The 19,755-nt window shown below is 31.7% G+C and overlaps 1 protein-coding gene across 2 annotated transcripts in view; it reads left to right on the forward strand.

Moving 5' to 3' along the window:
• The first annotated feature begins 424 nt into the window (after window positions 1-424).
• The window catches only part of LOC123654226 (bifunctional 3'-phosphoadenosine 5'-phosphosulfate synthase), a 34,529-nt gene continuing 15,198 nt past the window's right edge, over window positions 425-19,755 (forward strand). Inside the window, exons 1-3 of one of the 2 annotated variants that reach the window (XM_045590142.1) lie at window positions 425-701; window positions 14,388-14,562; window positions 19,395-19,567. In XM_045590142.1, coding sequence (XP_045446098.1) covers window positions 663-701; window positions 14,388-14,562; window positions 19,395-19,567 — 387 coding nt within the window. In that variant the 5' untranslated portion in view covers window positions 425-662. Of the gene's footprint in view, window positions 702-8,042; window positions 8,130-14,387; window positions 14,563-19,394; window positions 19,568-19,755 lie in introns of those variants that run through there. The other variant, XM_045590141.1, reaches the window with a different exon arrangement.

Consider the following 19,755-nt stretch of genomic DNA (forward strand, 5'->3'; position numbering starts at 1 on the left):
AACACGAGACAATAACATCTTAATACTAAATAGTAAATTCGAGAATATTTAAAAAGAAACACGACCGAAATTAAAATTTCTTTAAAAAAACGGTGCGTATTAAAATAAACTTAAGCTCATAGTCAATTGCGTACAAAATTCCATGAGCATATTCGAAAACAAAGATGCTTCTATAGTACTTATAGCCATCTCTTTTTATCCTACGCGTACTGTTACGTTATTAGGTTAAACGCTTATGCGCCGGTCGTTGTGTCAAGTTTTTGATAAAACTGCGTACGCAAAAAAACTGCGTACGTAAAATAATCGTTACATTCGTATCGGCGAAACGACGTACATGGTTATTAGCTTCGTAACTAGTTACTGGAACCGATTACGTTAAATAACGCCCAACGCTATGCCTAGCCTGCCTAGGTCGGTTATCAATAACGTCACTGTCATAACAATCCATAAATATTTTTATCAAAATCAAGATATTTGTTGTTATGTTCTACTTTTATATGTTGATAAGATAATATCGGACCTTCAATGTAATGAAAGCATGTTACTATTAATTTATGTGACACCTCTCCTTTGACGTGTGAAAATTCCACGTTTCAATAGTTAAGTGGGCCAATAATTCACGACTTGACGTGACATATCATCTTACTTCTAATATCGATACCATGGATGGACCTTCAAGGCCTAGAAAGAAGCTAAAAGTGGTTAGTAAAGCCTCAATATTTACATATAAAACTTTATATATAAATATATTATAGTTTTGTTAAAACGTTTGCAAATCAAACGATATATGAATATCTCATAGTAGATGAACTTTGCAGTATCATCTGTGTTTCTTCTCACATGATTGTAACGGAAAATAAATACAGTATGTCCCAGGAAAGACTGTCAAGCAGAAGTCCAGAGCTAAAACACTCCCTGGAGATTCCGAATCACGCCTATGTATATAATCCGATTTCTTATAGTTTAGGAGATATGATTTTTTTTCAATGTTATGACACCTGTATATTTTCATTCAAGGTTTCATTCGAACTTATTACTTTGAAGTAAAATCTGGTTTACTATTATAAAGATTATCTAAATTATTAAACATATGTTTAATATGTATGAAAATATAATTTAAGTATATTTTGTGTTTGCTCGCAAACAAAAAAAACCGACTTCAATTACATTGGCAAGTAAATAATGTACCTTGGATTGATGAAAATATTATTCAGCTGCGTAAGAAATGTGATTCCTTATTCCGTTCATGGAAAAACAACTCAAATGACCCCCAAATAAGACTCCAATATAACAAAACAAGGAACAAACTACATAAAGTTTTAGAATATAAGAAAAACATGTTTTTTACTAAATTAATAAGAGAAAATTACAATAATATTAGAAAAGTGTACCAAATCCTAAACCAAATGCTAGGTCGTATTAATGTATCTATAGATGATGCCATAATGAAGGCATTTGATGTTCAATCAATTAATTTAAAAACAATCGCTCAAAATTTCGCCAAGGAATTTGAAAACTCATCCAAATCAATTTTAACAAGTTGTAATACTAAGTTAACAGGAACCGATACATCTAATATGGGTGTTAATTGTAGTATTAGATTTCAAAAAGCGACTAGCGAAAAAGTTCTAGAGATTATAAATAAATTAAATCCAAAGAAAGCTCCTGGACCTGACGGTATTAAAGTATGTAATATTAAAATGATAGGCAAAGAAATGGCAGGTACTCTAGCTAACCTTATTAATTTTAGCATTATTTCTGGAACATACCCGGACAGTTTAAAGAATGGATTTGTGAGACCAGTTTACAAAAAAGGTAAACAAAATAATTATTGTAACTACCGCCCTATAACTTTACTATCGTCGGTGGATAAAATAGTGGAGAAATATATTAGTAACCTAATATATGACTTTTACAATAAACATAATGTAATATACGAATTTCAATATGGATTTCAAAAAGGTAAAAGCGCAGAAAGTCTTTTAAGTAATTTTGCTGATGAAGTAAATAGTTATTTAGACAAAAAATATCACGTTTTAGTTTTATTTATTGATTTTTCTCGCGCTTTTGACACCCTAAATCACAATAAACTAATAAGCAGGCTTAACAGCTGCGGTATTCGAGGGCCAATTCTTAAATGGTGTGAAAATTACCTTAGTAACCGCACTTTCAACGTGAAAATTGGAAATGACCTGAGTGATACTATAAATATTACAGAAGGTACAGCCCAGGGATCTGTGTTGGGGCCGCTCCACTTTTTATCCTACGTTAATGGTATGCACAAGAGCATAAAAAATTGTATTTGTTATCAATTTGCGGATGATACTTGTCTAATTGCTGCTGATAAAAACCCTCAGACTGCCCTTAGCTTACTGCAATCGGACTTCGACTGTTTAACAAAGTGGTGTCATGATTCTGGTATTATAATAAATCCAAATAAAACAAAACTATTACATATAAAATCTCCATATTTGCGTCCAGTTCCCATAAAACATATCATCGCTCACACCCATAGCTGCCTACATATTTCTAGCTCTACCACATGTCAAAGCTACTGCAACTGCCCAAATGTTGAAGAGGTGAGCACTTATAAGTACCTCGGATTGATAATAGATAACAGCTTTAATTGGAAGTGGCACATTGAATACGTCTGCAACAAACTCCGCCAGTTTTTAGCTAATATTTTGATACTAAAAAAAAGAATACCGCTTAAAATCAAAATTTTATTGTACAACGCAATTGCTGGATCTCACATTAGATACGGTCTAAGTAGCTACGGACGGACTTATAAAACATACACTGAAAGAATCTTGAAACTTCAAATAAAAATAATTAAAGCTATTTTAAATTTTAAGGATAGACATAAACACTGTGATGATGACCTAAATTTTTTTAAACATTGTAATATCTTACCAGTTAATATTCAATTTAAGTATATAATCTTAAAGGAAAATTATTCAAATCAAAAATTCTGGCAACATATTAAACACCCTACTTACACCCGTGCTATCGCAAAAAACCGATTATGGACTACTAGGCGCATACACAATACATATGGTGAGCGAACTACCGCTTATTTAGTGCCTAGACTAATAAATGACTTACCATCAAAATTGATTGAAAGTATTACACCAATTAACTTAAAAAATAAACTTAAAAATTACTTTCTTGATACTATTGTGACTTGACATATTTAGTGGTGTGCATCTTTTTATTTGAGTTTGCCAGCTTGCTTCTAATAGGAGGGTGGATAATTATGTAATTATTTTATATATATATATTTAGTTCATTGGTTACTAAATAGCATTGTCATAAACCTGCGTGGTTTTTAATGCTATTTATATTAAATATGTACAATATTGTTTATTTGATAAATAAATTAAAAAAAAAAAAAAAAAGTAATACAACGTAAGTAGACGAATAAAATTAACAAACACACTAGTCGTCCCTAGGAGTTTCAAGGGTTTCCCTCGATTTAGTGAATGAGTGTGTGACCTTCCACTTTTATCATACACTCCATACACTGCCCAATATGGTGTACAATAACCAAAAAAAAAAAAAAGTGGAGAATTATTTTGAAATTAAATTCCAAGTTTTTTTTTTCACTTTTTATTGTAATTAACAATATAATACAAAGTTGTCTTATTATTATGTTATTAAATTTTTCCCAAGTCTTATTCTCACAGATTTCTAGTTTTAACACTGAACTGTTTTAATTGGCCTTTCATAACTTTATGCCAAGACTACTTGCAGCTGTGAGTAGAATATGTACGATTTTATTTTTGTGTTTACCCACACATTAGGGATTCTAAACATTTTTTGAATATCATATCAAAAATTGACCGCTCCAGCGGGATTCGAACCCGCGTCTCTGACCGACCGTGTCGGCGCTCTAGCCAATTAAGCTATGGAACGATTTTGTAGGAAGTATGGAAGAGATTTTGTAGGAAACTCGTGATGACTTTGAATTATAAAGAGGTTCGAATTATCGCAAGTTTTAATTAACGAGAGTCGACTGTATTTAGGTATTTAATTATACAACATCACCATAGAAAACTATGGTGATCTTTTTCGTTACTTAAGAAGAAAGGATACCGGCTCTTTCTCCATACAAACTTAGTCGACTGTTTCCTCTCTGGATGATGACACTATATGAATTATTTTTGTAACATAAAAAAATTACGCATATTTACAAAAAAATGAGAACATAGGCATAGCTGAATTTTTTTAGTTACATAAAAAAAATGGCATGTTTTGGGGAGAAAATAGTACGAAATGTTGTTTTGGTCAATAATTATCTACCTGAAACGGTCTGAGCTGCAGTTGTCCATTTCTAGTCTCGGAGCGCAGCGGCGGCATACAGCGAGATAGGAACATTTTATTCAAATACCTATTTTTCAAGTCTCTCAGGTACCCTTTCCTCTTTAAAGTGTAAATTGCACAAAACCGTCAATCTTTTTCTCAGTGGCATTCCGTGTTTCAAAGGCATACTAGCTATTCATTTATTTATTAAGTAACATATTCTGACTGAGTGATTTGTCGTAAACTTTTGAAACTAGGCAAAAAAAATTGTCTGTCATGTATTGTGACAAAACTGTGGTAGCAAACAAGTGTACGGTCCGTCTGATGTTACCATAGCCCGTGGAGGCTTACATTATGAATTGAATCACAAATGCGTTTTCAACCTTACCTCTTTCGAACAGAAACACAACACTACTTGAAAGCAGTATAGCCTAGTACGTGGCTATCCGAAATGCCGGTCTAGAAAAAAGTCATTTCTTTATAGGAATGTTTATTTTGATATACAGGTGTCCCAGAATTCAACGTCAAGTCGAAACGGGGTCACAGGATTGATTGTAACCATCATGAGAAAAATCAGAAAAAAAAAATCTATCCCATGCAGTTTGAAAATTATGGGCATTTAAGAAAAACTTAGAAATTTGGTCAAACTGTAACCATTTTTTCAGTTATTGTGGTTAATTTTTATTATTTTTGTTCATTTAAATTTTGGAACCGTAAATAACATTTCTAGAACCACAGTCAAAAATAATGACACATTGCCCCAAGTTTTCTAGAGTTAAGACTGTTACTGCTGGACATAGGCCACCATATGACTTGGGGAGCCAAGTTCGCACCAGACATCCCGGTTTTATGCAATCCTCATCCAGCCTACACTTACACCGGCGATCTGACGAGATCGTCGGTCCAGCGGGCCGGAGGGCGTCCCACACTGCGTTTGCCAAGACGCGGTCTCCTCTCCAGAACACGTTTGCTACAACGGCCACCGGTCCTGCGACACACATGACCAGCCCACTGCTACTCCAACTTGCGAATTCTGTGGGCTATGTCGGTTACTTTCGTTCTCCCGCGGATAGTCTCATTTCTAATTCTTTTTTGTACAACGACCTTAATTTTTAAGATATGTTAGTTTTTTCTCAATTGGGCCCGTTAGGTGGCGCTGCTATCGGTATGTAAGCTATCAAAGTTTTCCGGGCAGGACAACGTCTGCCGGGTCCGCTATTATTTAATAAAAATAATTACATTATTGATAGGCAATGTCTACCAAGGCACTAGAGATTAGTGTACAATAAAAATGTTTTTATTTATTGCATAACACTGGTTACATTACCTAAGTTTGTAATGTACATATTGTTAATATTATAGCAATTTTGATATTGTTATCTACGAGTACCATACTAAATTCCTCACAGCTCATTATGTCAAGTCTGTTAACGTTATGTAGGTATCCTCTACACGTTCGCCAATACAGATTAGATTAGTGTATGGTATTTTTTATATGGATAGGACGGCAAACAAGCGTACAGCCCACCAGCACACAACATCGCGAATGCTTGTCTGACCCTACCTTCGACCCTCCCTAGAAACTCTGTCCACCTTACCTAGAGCCTGATTAACCCTTAGGCTAATTAGGCTGCAGCCTAGGGCGATTAGGGGGGCGCGCTGAAATCGTGTTTTCGTATGCACCAATCTAGCATCATTGCATTTACCCTACTATATTATACCCTATATACATATATATTTCAACTAGACTGAGACAAAACACTAAAATTAAATGCGTCGTAGACTAGTGATGCTAGCTTTTGAAACAAAAAAAAAAAAAGAATTATAGTAGAATTAAACCCATTGCAAAATAAAGAGAATACAACAAAAATGAAAAGAAAAATATTTTTTTTTTTCATAACTATTTTTGTTGGAAAGGAGATATCCTAAGTGTAGTACCATGATAAGAAAACCAGGATCTGATGATGGGATCCCAGAGAAATTGAAAAAAACCCTCGAAAATCCTTAATAACTTTTTACTGGGTGTATCGATTTTGATTATTTTTAATTTAATCGAAAGTTGGTGTTTATCATGTGGTCACATTTAAATTTAATCGAGATCTGATTACAACTTTTGGAGTAATTTTTGATAATGTAATACACATTTTGTATACACATACATACAGTATACACATACTTGACAATTTTTTCGTCTACCTACGTTGTATTACTTGTCGATGTAATTGAAGTCGGTTTTTTTTTCGGTTCGATTTCTGTGAAGACAACTCCACTAGGCACTCAGTGGCCAACGCAACTTGCCTCGTGCAATGAAACACATCAACCATGTGCGGGTACTCCTCGGTGTTGTTATTAGTTAGTATACTTTGCCGTGCTTCATTCATTTGTCTTATCTCGTTCGAAAACGTCGTTCGTCCGTCATATCAAGCGCTCGCGTATATTCTGATTTAGAAGAAACCTTTGCAGAAGAATTCGTCCATTTGGCGCAGTTTTTAAAATGTGACACCAAGGCCGCGCGTTCCATTTCTGCTAGAACCCCAAGGGTTTGTTGCAATTAATACAAAGTTTTAATATTTCATGCATGTTCCCGAATGTAGAGATAACAAGTCGAAGCAACTTCACACTCATAGTCAATGGTAATGGCAACTAAGTTGTTTATAGAAACTAAGCTAATATGCTTTTCTATGCCCTGTCCTATACCCAAAGGTTGTCTGGAAGAAATCGCTCACTCACCAAAATAATACAACGCTACTTCAAAGCAACATGTTTTTGCTGTGATCTTCCGTAGGACTGAGGTACTTTCCCAGTCAAGCTTCTCCAGATTTTGAGCAGGATATTTCTTGTTGTACTTTACCTTGATACGATTTATCATCATTGTTCTTGGATATCATTAAAAACTTACTTTATATTATTATACAATAGACGTATTTACTTTAAAACAAAACAATAACAGATACTGGTAGCAAATGTGCCGGTGATTTCATCTTTCTTAGATACTCGTAAGTAGAACAAACGATAAACTCATGTAGGTTCTTATTTGAACAACAAACAGGATTTAAATAAAATGAATTAGGTTCTGGTTATTTTTACGCGTATTATGTTTTATTGATTTTTGCCCTTAATATAATGTAGCTAGATGTGGCCTGTAGTTAGTTCCTGTAATAGAAGAAATGCCGGTTAACGAAAAATTTAACAGTTAGTGAGTAAAACAAATAGTTTTTTGAGTAAAGGAACCAGAAATTAAATAACAATGGAGCAGTGCTTAAGTGTGAGTTAGTGGATCAAGCTCTGTTTCTTCTTCTGCACGGAAAACTATCAACTGCTATCATCTCTACTCGGATCTTTATCAATATTCAATTTTTTTTTTTTTATTAATAAATTAATCCTTCGTCTTTTTTTAACCAATAATATGGAGGAAAACTATCAAATTTATCTCCGAATGAACGAACGCTTTTATTTTTTGACATTAGTCTACTCGACCTTGTTACGAAAATTCATAGATAAAGTATACTACAATTTTGGTACCGTAAAGCGAATGACACCTGTTTGCTACTACTACAGTACAGTCCATTTTATCAATTAAATTGCATTCGAGTTAACAACGCTGCGAGTACGAGCATTGGTGCCAGTGATCCACGAAACAGCGCGCGTGCTGCCGCGTTCTCATAACCAGTTTAAACATCGAACTTATCCTGTGGCGGGAAGTATATTTTGCACATAACTGTTATTTTTAACATTTAAAAATGAGTTTGGACAACAGAAATAAAAAAGTCGCGGAAACGTTCGAGAAGTACAAAATTGGACAATGGGGAAACGGTGTAAATAGAACGGTTTGTTTTACTATTTGATATGTTTTTTTTACTAAGAACTTTTAACTAATATAATATTACATAAACATAGATATAACGACTTTATCAGTGATGTAGAACATATCAAAGATTTCACTTTCACTTGTTTATATTTCCTTACTAAGAATAGCGGTTGATCGTTAAATGGAATCGTATACTTTCCTTTTTACTAACATACTGTTTTTAATATTATTTAATTATTCTATAAATTGTCATATACAATTGTATACACATTCTTCTTTTTTAAAATGTACATTTAATTTTTATTCGAACAATTTTTTTTTATTATAATGATACAACTTTTTCGGATTTTATTGCCGTTTATTAATTTGTCCTCCCGTGACCACGGTTGCTGTAAACTTGTAAAGTATCCGAAACGTCGGGCATTTAAAAAACTTAATAAATCGCGATAAAATCCGAAAAAGTTGTTTCATTATAATTAATGAGTTAAATTCGCGTAAACATTACATTTTATTTTTATTTTTATTAAAATTGACAGACGAGCTTGAAACATTAATTGACTAATTTTTTTTTTTTGCATTCGTTTTAAACAAGTTGTTTTATCTTAAATTATGTACATTAAAGTATATAGAAAGAAATTATTTGATGTAATATCATAATTATTTATTTATACAGATGAGCATTTTGAATCGTGTATAGTCATTAGTCATTAGGTAAATAAACTATTGTGGTGTACTGTACAAGAAAAAAACAAAAACTGCTAAAATACAATTCGGATCCGCATTCGGAAGTTTTTCAGTCAAATGCTAAAATGTTTATGAAATACCAACAGCAAAAAAGGGGGGATTAGTAAATTATAATTTACTTAAATATAAGGTTTTCGACTCCTAACTGCGTTACTTGAAATGAAGAGTTCTTTCTGTAAGTGTGATAGAACACGTTCTGCATGTAAATAGAATTCCTAGGCCTTTTTAAAATTTCACTTAGCTTAAATAGACGAGTCACTTTGATAGACTCGTTCCGCATGATGCCTTCCGTGAGCGCGGAAGCACGGATATAATTTACAATAAAAAAAACATTTACTAGAATAGAATAAGGATTCGTTTCCCTATGCGGTTCTTTAGTTGTATGCGGCAGTTAGTATTGACATTTCACTTTACCAAGTTTTTTAGGGCTAAGAAAAATAGTATTGGAAGGTTATGCAGAAGTACGTTGCCAGAGTAGCTCGTATATTAAGACAAAGTAAAATTTTAAAAAGGCCTAGCATTTTTTTCACGTTGAACGTGATCAGTAACTCCGCGGTTTGGAGTCGAACACTATATATCTCATTAAAAATTATAAAAAAAAAAATATTAAAAAAGCACTGAAGCAAAAATGCTGTACCCCTTTTTAAGACAATTGCGCGGACGGAGGAGATTGAAATTTCGCAAACTTATAGTTTATATAAAGAAGGAATGCAGAATGCTAATATTTTTTTTAATTATGCATAAAAATACGTTAAATTAATTTAAAAAATAAATAAACACACTGTCATGTATTTGACACACCCTCATATATACTCTTTTGTTTATTATTATAGAAGCGTAGTCTTTGACAGCAAACCTTAATAATGTTTAAACTTATAAATTAAATTAATTATGATCGAATATCGACCACTGGGCGAACACTAGTAATTATAATCATGCATATTTTTTCAAATATTTGATTATTTCATATAGCGCTCATAGTCGATCTTTATCAATGTGAAATGAAAATATTTTATTTCGCCGTAAAGTAAATTCACACTAATGTCCCGGTAGACATTACCTTCTTTTTATATCCTCGGCTTTATTAAATATTACGATATAAATAAAATCATGTCCCTAGTGTAGGCTGAGAAAAAAAAGCCGGAGGAAAAAACTCGGTACTCTTTTACATTTTAAAGTTTTAATATGTAAAATGACGATTCGAAAGTGCTCATGGGGCCTATTTAAATAAAGTTGTTGATGATTTTGATATAAAAATACACATACATAATCTTATATATAAAATTCTCGTGTCACAATGTTAGTTAAAATACTCCTCAGAAACGGTTTTTTTTCAGTGTTCCTTTTTTAAATTTAAAATTATATATTTATTTTTAAAACTAAGATCAAGCAAGCCAATTTAATTGGTAGTTCGTGGTAATATTTTAATTAATTTTTAGGTAAGTTTTTAAATAAATTTTCTTCGGAGAAGTCTCATAATTTTGGCTAATATATTGATTGCAATTTAAGAATGTAAAAAAAGAAAAAAACCTAAATATTATTTATTTTCGGTACATGTTTACGTTATTCAAAATAAATCTTATGACAAATGTAAAGCTTATTATAGGTTTTTTTTTATAAAGACGAACCAATTATTTTATTTTTAACACTGATGGTAAATATTGTCGGGAAATATCGAAAGCGTAGACATTTATAGGAAAAGTAGGATAAATAACAAAATCAGCAGTATGCCGAAAAAACATTCTCTACTGTCTCTCGAAAGAGAAATTCGAGTATTGATTAAAAGAATTGTTCAAATCGTTTCAGCAGTAAACAATTTGTCGAATTTTCATTGAAACATTTATTTTATTTATAATTTAAGCAGATAGTGCAGATGGCGCGTAAACAAATAAGTTCGCCATCTCTGTCCTCTAGGCTATAGATTCTTCGTAGTCTTGATACTATGTGAATGTGCTGCCGACCGTGGCACACATCAACGATTCGGTTCGCATACTAGCTAACTCTATGTACGTACATATATCAATTAAAAATTTTCTAATTTATTTATGTCAATAATAATTCCTATATTGACAAATTATATTTGTTTTAATTAATAAAATAATTATAGTCAAAAGTGAAGCTACAGCTGATTCGGCCTGTAGATTCTGCAGAGAAAAAGCGAAAGGGAACTCTGCAGTTACTCTTAAAAAAAATGTTTTTTTAAATTAAAAATTGTAGTTTTATAAAACTACCCTCGTTAAGTTACATTATTTTCTACTTCTTTAATTTTTTTTTAATTAATTTGGATTAACAAGTTTTTCATGTATAATTTAAAATTCAATATTATATTTTAGTTATTTTAATTTATTACTTTTGCAAATTTTATTTGCTTGCACGCATGCCGTAACTGCAGTTTCAAACGCGTTTACTAGGTAAGCGGTTTTGTTTACGTAAAGTGGCTACTTTCTCCACCTTTCATCCTATTCCGTCAGATAAAATATATCTTGCTGATTTAACATTTAATACTTGATAGACACTTACTGACTTTACTTTTATCCGACTTGATACCATGATATTTTGTCTACTTACTTGTTTACTTTGTTACTTATTTTTATAATTTTTTTTTTTCACGATTCGTCAACATCGTTTCGATGTCAAACTTTTCTTATATATGTATTGTGCTTTCTCTGATTGAGTGTAAAATTATGCAAATCGCACATAGGATAAACACTATATATATATAAAACCTATTACATAACCGAAAACACGCGTTTTCCTCTAGAAGCGGCCAGCATATTCGTTAATATTCTATGTGTAATGTATAGTGTTTATCCTAATGTAAAACCGTATCCGTGACCGTACCCGTAACCGTAACCGTAATGTGTAACCGAATGTAAAATAAAATTATGTCATAGTAATAATATTGTTGGTACCGTATTAAACCTTCGATCTAATTCGCAATTGGGTGATTTTTCCGCATTTATTGATGCTTATTGAAATTGTCCGCGTCATAATAAATATCTGTTTATGTTATCGCTATCATATATATCATTATATAACATAAATATATTCTATGATAAAGTAATAAAGTATGTAAGCAATGAACGTAAATTGAACTTAATATGAACGTATCATATATATCATTATATAACATAAATATATTCTATGATAAAGTAATAAAGTATGTAAGCAATGAACGTAAATTGAAGATAAATATACATATAAATAAAAAGAAAAAAAAGAAAAGTAATTACACCATATCGTCTCCATCTTAAGACAGTAATCCTTAACGTGTTTCTTAAAAGTTAACAGTGATATCTTATACTATTAAACGAGCAATTCTTGTATATCTATCTATCTATATATATCTATAGAATCTGAATCTCGGAAACGGCTCCAACGATTTTCATGAAATTTAATATGCAAGGAATTTGAGGGGAGATAAATCAATCTAGCTAGGATTCATTTTTAGGGAATGTCGTTTTTCCGAGTTTTTAGACAATGAAAAAATGGCTACAATATCGTTATAATACGAAGGTAAATTTCGCAATTGTCAATAGACCATGGTTCAAATCCTCAAATTTCCAGATCGAGTATTATTATTTTTTTCTAATTCTTATTTTTTATTATTATGTTGATAAAATCGAAAAATATTATTCATATTTTATCATTATTATTCTTTAATAATTTTTATCGTTTTCGATTTTTTATTTTGTCGGTAAAAAAATCTGATTCATATTAATTTTATAAATATGTAATTCGTATCTAAATATGATTTTCAATATCCTATAAAGTAATATATCTTAATTAAAACCATTTCTTAAACGACCGTAATACTTAAGTTATGTTTGAATATGAAATCGTTTCCGGTCTAGTTTTATTTCCATGTCCTCCTCCGAGCCTCGAAGAAAATGCAAAGCTGTCGGTCCCAGATGTTATCGCAGACACCTGATAAAACATTTTTTTCTAAACTTTTCATTTACTTGTTATTATCACACATTAGGTATCTATTATATATTTAACATTAGACTTCAGAATTACAAGTCACAATGAACGTGATGATATGCGATATAATATGCTATGCCAACGCCATTTACCCATGCATAGTTATGTAGTCGTGAAATAATAACAGACGTAATTTTAACTCGACTTCTGTTAAAGGTTAATTGTAATTGACTGTTAAATACTTCCGATCGTTCTAATGCATATTCACCAGTTTTTTCCAATTACTATTTGATTGTTAATAAAAATGCAATTCGTATCTATTGTAATATACAACCTTTAAAATAAATGAACTGTAAAGAGTTTTCCGCGTTCAACTTGTTTATGACTTTTATTATTATATACCTTGAAATTAATTTTAAAACATTCGTGTCTAGTCTAGCTACGGAGTCTACTACCTTACCACATCTATGTTTTATTTCATAAGGATGTTACACAATTCTGCGATTGATTTTATTGATAGATTAGATAGAGACTTCTTGTTTGTAGAATTTATTTTATAGAATGGCATAAAATATTTATTTATATTAAATCTAATAGACGAGGCAAATAGAAAACAAGTCTCGGACATTATTAAAAAGATTGACAAGCTTACATTACTTTGAGGTAGGGCACATCACGATATATTCTTCTTAAAATCCGGAAGTTCAATTTCACCGTTATCATTTGTTGTTTATTTTTTATTTATTTAAACGGGAATAACAATAATTACCGTCACTGGTTTAATCTTCCGTAATGGGTTACGTATTAAAATTTATTGTTATTTATTCAACAATGTTATGTATAGAGATAGGTCACAATTTAAAATGACACCTTGCTACTCTTTATGTTATCCACAATAATGATATATTAATGATATATTATCATTACCTACATAAAATTGCAGATTATAAAATACCTACTAAAAAAATAATAATTAATGTATATTTGAATAACTGAGTGATACAATTAGGTATGAACGAAATAGTTATAATGATGTTACAGTCGCGAACAGGTAATCATAAACTAACAACTATTTGTAAAATGTATTTATATTTACAAAAAAAAAATCGTTACAAAACGTACCTAATATCTCGTTCCTAGCTGTGCTGCACGATTTCACCCGTAGCTTCCAATTCAGTGTAAGAAGTCTGTATTATTCTACCAAGTGAAATTTAAATTAATTAACTAGCATTCCCGTAAAAGAGGATCAAATACCCATCCATCCTCACAACCTTTCCCATTTATCATATTAGTAAGTTAAGTACGATTAATTTAATTAAAAAATAACTTGAACACGTTTGCATGTAGTTATAATTACGACTCGTCCATCTGCCATAGATTAAGATACATAGAATAAGCAAGAGACGCAAACTCAGCGTTTGGTCGGCCCCCTGACATCCGCTGGGCCGAGACTGTAACAGTTAAGTTTGAGATATTAAAGCCTCCAAATCGGTTACATGTCTTTCATTTTATTTTTAATTTAAATTCAGTTAGTTAAAAGTTAGTATAAATAGTTTTCAAAACGCTCCGAAATTTTTTTTGGTTAATATTTTAATGATTTCTTTCGCAGTGTGCTCAAGTAGCAACGAACGTGGTCGAACAGAAGCACCAGGTGTCCAGAGCTAAAAGGAGCAGAGCTCTCGGTAGCCGAGCGTTTCGTGGCAGCACGGTCTGGTTTACCGGACTAAGCGGTGCCGGGAAAACCAGCATAGCGTTCGCGCTTGAAGCCTATCTCGTTTCTAAAGGTAAGAACTATAAATATCGACCGAATACTGGAATCAAGTGTTGTCTTCCCGTAGTGAGCTAGTGAGTAAAGTTAGTGCCGGTAATCCTGGAGACGGTATCCAGGAGACACAGGTGTCCATTAGCAAGAGCTTCTGCTTACCACCAGGTGGTTCGTACGCTAGTTGGCCACTACTGTGATAAAAAAAATCTGAACATGCCTCAGTTTCATCGACATTTAGATATTGACTGATTCATTTCCGTTTTTAATTAATTGCGGTCTAATGAGTAGCAGTTTTGTTTTCTATAGTCATTCATACTCGTTTATTACATATATTTGATTGTATATAACACGTTTTTATAAACTACCTCAAAAGACTAGTTGTTTAATACAATTTATTTTTTTCTGACTCTTGACATGCAAAGATATTATTTCTTTTTTTTTTGTAATGGTAATTAGAAATATATTTTTTTAATGTTTTTAATGAAACGTGCAAGTACCTATATCATTGCGACGCTAGTTTGACGGGTATGATTTCTAATCTTCTTATATATAAAATTCTCATGTCACAATGTTAGTTACCATAATTCTCCGAAACGGCTGAACCAATTTTTATGAAATTTTGTGTGCATATAGAGTAGATCTGAGAATCGGCCAACATCTATTTTTTATATCCCTAAGTAAAAGGTTAATAACATATATCGCAAAACAACGTTTGCAAGGTTAGCTAGTATCTATATTAGTATGTGAAGAAAAACTGTATCCCTTTTTAAGAAAAATGCGCGGACGCAGGGGTATGAAATTTCGCACATTTATAGTTTATATAGAGAAAGAGTGCAGAATGCTAATATTTTTTTAAAATTATGCATAAAAACACATTAATTCAAAAAAAAAAATCTACACACTACTATGTATTTGACACAACACGCATCTTACATTCATCATATCCTTTTGTTTACTATTATAGAAGTATAGTTTTGACAACGGAACCCTAATAATGTTTACACTTATCAATTCAATTTGTTATGGTCGAATATCGATCATCGATTCAGTCGATTGATGGGCGACGTTATTTAAGGCTAGTTATTTTTAATACTCAACCAATTTAAATATTAATGGTATCGTAATGTGTATAATACTACAGATAACTGTAATAATTAAAATTTTCAAACAATAATAGTAAAAATTAATGAGAGCATTTTAGTAGTGACCTTAAATATATATAGAGATAAACTCTGTAATAGGTAGAATACGGGAACTATTCGTTTCGGATTGGCAAATGGACACACAAAAAAAACACACTATATAAAATCGATGATAAATTCATGTTATACTATCATTCGAACACTATCGAAAGTTGCGAAAGTTGTAAACACACAGTTACAAACCGGTATAGGAAGAGGTAATCTTTCCTATACTATGTACAATTTATACATGTACCTATTTTATCTTTAACACTAAGCCTGAGCGCTCTAATGCTCTCTGGTGGGATGACTTAAGTCTGACTCAGGAACTATACTATGTTATAAAAATGATTTTTTTATACGAATAAAGTTAAATTGTGAAGATGACACTTTATTATGTCTAATCAAAATATAAGAACCAGGCATTAGAGCTTGAAAGTTAGCTTAATTGTTAAGATTTTAATTTTCCTATAACATACTACAATACTTTCTCTATATTATGTAGCTGCTTAAGCGGTCATTTCACTGTTCTGATAGATTTTGTGTTAATATTGGTGTCTCTAATATATAAGTAAAAAGTACAGATATTGCTAAAATATCGCCTTTTTCTGTAAACGCGGGAAAGCTACTGTATGCTACTTAAGCATAGTAATAATAATATACATTTAAATGAATTGTATTGTATATAGCTTCAGATCCAGGTTCTGTCGAGAACACGTCAACTCGTTCATAAATACACTAATCAACCCGTGTTGCTTCACTCGATTTGAGTTTTATTACATCGTAAGAATTGCTCACATTTTTTTATTACGATTAATAATGATCATTCTTACTCGTATAAGTCTGGCCTATAACCTCCTTGAATAAGCAGTCCTAATGCAAATGTAATATTTCGAATCGACGAACATTTAGTACGATACTTTGATTTTTGAATTGGTTTTAAATTTTAGCTTTATTTTCTTTGCCTGATGGATTTGTCTTATTAGTTGATATAAAAGTAAAAATATGATAAGTATTTGATTCTTCTTATTTCTGAGGATTTCTATTTAGGAGATAAGTAAATAAATGTTGTCATGTTTAATTTATTATTTTGCACTGTATCATATATTTTTATTATATTATGCTATAATACAATACAGATACAGAAAAAAATACCGTCAGCGTCCGGCCACATTCTAGTTTTACTAGGCATTCACAGGACTGTCGATTTGTAGTATTAATTATAAATTGCCTGTGGTATTATAATGCACGTTTAACAAAAGGCATGGGGGCATTTTGAGCCCGTGGATGTTAATTTTAAATCAAAAAAAAAATACAATACAGATACACCTACACTATTTGGTTTATTTTTCTTACTAAACTCAGGCTGACTAGTGGAAAATGCAGCTGCGTTATGCCTGCTTTTTTTCTCTAATATAAAGCTTAGATGACGTTTTGTAGAATACATTTAATTTAAAATAAAAACTTTTCAGTGACGAAGTAAGACAGTGATCATTAAATAATTGATTATAATAAAATGAAACACAAATTAAAAAGAAAGTAAAAGATGACTTTATTTACACATAATAAATAGGACGATATTGATTAGGGAACAGAATTTGATAAATGCTTAACGACTTGATTCATAAACAAACAAATACCTAAAACCCGTTCCTATTTTTAAAAAACGATTAGTTTTATAATTAGTTTTACTTACGTTAGTAAAACGAACCGTTTTCAATATAGGAACTGAGTTATAGTCAGTTTTATTCACAAACAAAATTCGCAATAGGTGAACGTACTTGAGTCGAGATTTCATTTCCACGTGCATTGCAATTGTTGTATTACATAACATTCGCATGTCGCGTATTTTTAGCTTTGACGTCGAAACGATTGTTTTAATTAAATATGTATGTTACGTTGTTTGTATTGTCGGTGTGCAATGCGATCGTATTAAACCGACTGTTATCTTCTATTTACAGAAATGAAACGCCTAAATGTCTGTACGCGCTTAACTTCCGAACGATTGCATCAAATGCCTAATTTATTTTGCTATTTTTTTTTTTTATACAAACCCTGTCGTGTCAGAAAAAGTTACTACAAAAAAAAAAATATTTGGCACCTTATAATTATTTAGTACCTGGATTGTAATTTTGTAAATCGTGTTTTTTGGTAATTTTATGTGAATACGTATTACATACTAATGCAATATGAATAATATTTTTCGATCTTACCAACACAATAATAAAAAAAATATGAACTGGTTACTTACATACAAAATCACGGGTGCAATATAAAAAAAAAAAAATCGATATGGAAATGTGAGGGTTTGAACCGTGGTCTTTTCGGTTGATCGCGACCGGCCCATTTCCCACATTTACCGGCACATTTACCTTCGTATTCTAACGATATTGTAGCCATTTTTTCTTTGCCGAAAAACTGGGATAAAACGATATTTTCAAAAAATGAATGAATTTATTTAACTCCCCCGAAATCCCCTGCATTCTAAATTTCATGAAAATCGTTGGAGCCATTTCCGAGATTTAGATTATATATCTAATATATAAAATTCTCGTGTCGCGGTGTTTGTAGTTAAACTCCTCCGAAACGGCTTGACCGATTCTCATAAAATTTTGTGTGCATATCGGGTAGGTCTGAGAATCGGCCAACGTCTATTTTCATACCTCTAAGTTATAAGTGGGGGGGGGGGGATTGAGCGGATTAATAAGATATATGGCAAAGCAACGTTTGCGGGGTCAGCTAGTTGTACAATATAAATAATATTACTTCAAATTATTCAATATCAAAAACTTTAAAATTACTTTATGGGCCGTGCTTCATTAAATTGATATTATAGTTAAATTATATTAACTATTTCAAACAGTGATAGTTAAATATGTATTGATATTTTTTTTATGTATTAATTAATGGCTCTTATAGGACTGTGTGTATAATTTATATGATTATCGAAATTTGTACCTATAGAATAAAATTTAATATATAGAAGTATATAGTAATGCATAAAACTAAGTTTGTTTGTATTGCCAAGCTTATTTTAGGAAGTGTGGGTTCGATTATAATAAATATTTTTGGGCCATATACCTATTGCTATTACTATTTGTAAATTAAGCTCATTTACGCCTGGTTATTATATTCAGGAAACCGTTCGTTTTGTTTACGAACTGTTAAATTTAGAAGAAGACATGCTCTAAATTGAATATTTTTTTTCTGTTCGTAAGTGAAACCAACCTTTTTTTTTAATAAAGGAACCACAGAAATTATTACTATTTCTCTTATAGGAACTAAGCATCAAAGCTAATAGTGTTACGTTTATACACATAAAGTTGCATTTATATGTATGATATGAATTTATATTGGTGTGGTCTAGACAATTATTTGTCTAGAGCTGTGTTCATTGTATTGTCCAGTTGTCAGTAATTCACAACAAAGATAATTTTCAAATGAATTATACTTAAAAGTATTTGTTTTTTTAAACGAAAGCTGGTGCTTTTCACGTAGTCCCATTTATACTTGATCGAGATCTGTCGAGTCTGAGTTATCACTATTAATGCGTATTTACTTGACTCTTATTTTGTCTACCTACGTTGTATTATTTGTCGATGTAATATAAGTCGGTTTTTTTTTCTTTGCGAGAAAACACAATTAGTAAAATGATATAATTTTAATCCAGGTATACCAGCGTACGGTCTCGATGGCGACAACGTCCGCACAGGTCTCAACAAGAACCTCGGCTTCAGCAAGGAAGACCGAGAGGAGAACATACGGCGAGTTGCGGAAGTGGCTAAGCTCTTCGCTGACAGCGGAGTCGTTTGTTTGTGCAGTTTTGTCTCTCCGTTTGCAGAAGTAAGTTTCCAGAAGAGTAAGTAACGATTCGTGTTGTGATTCCTATCAAACAATTTAATTATTAATAACCAGTTTCTCTCTCTTTCACATTTTGTCTTTCTCCCTCTCTCGCAGAATTACAATTGCTGTTAAGTGCTAATGATAAAAACAAAGAGCAACGACTTTATGTACTTTCCGAGACACGTTAA

The sequence above is a fragment of the Melitaea cinxia genome, chromosome 6 (assembly GCF_905220565.1).
Source record: "Melitaea cinxia chromosome 6, ilMelCinx1.1, whole genome shotgun sequence".
Taxonomy (NCBI): Eukaryota; Metazoa; Arthropoda; class Insecta; order Lepidoptera; family Nymphalidae; genus Melitaea; species Melitaea cinxia.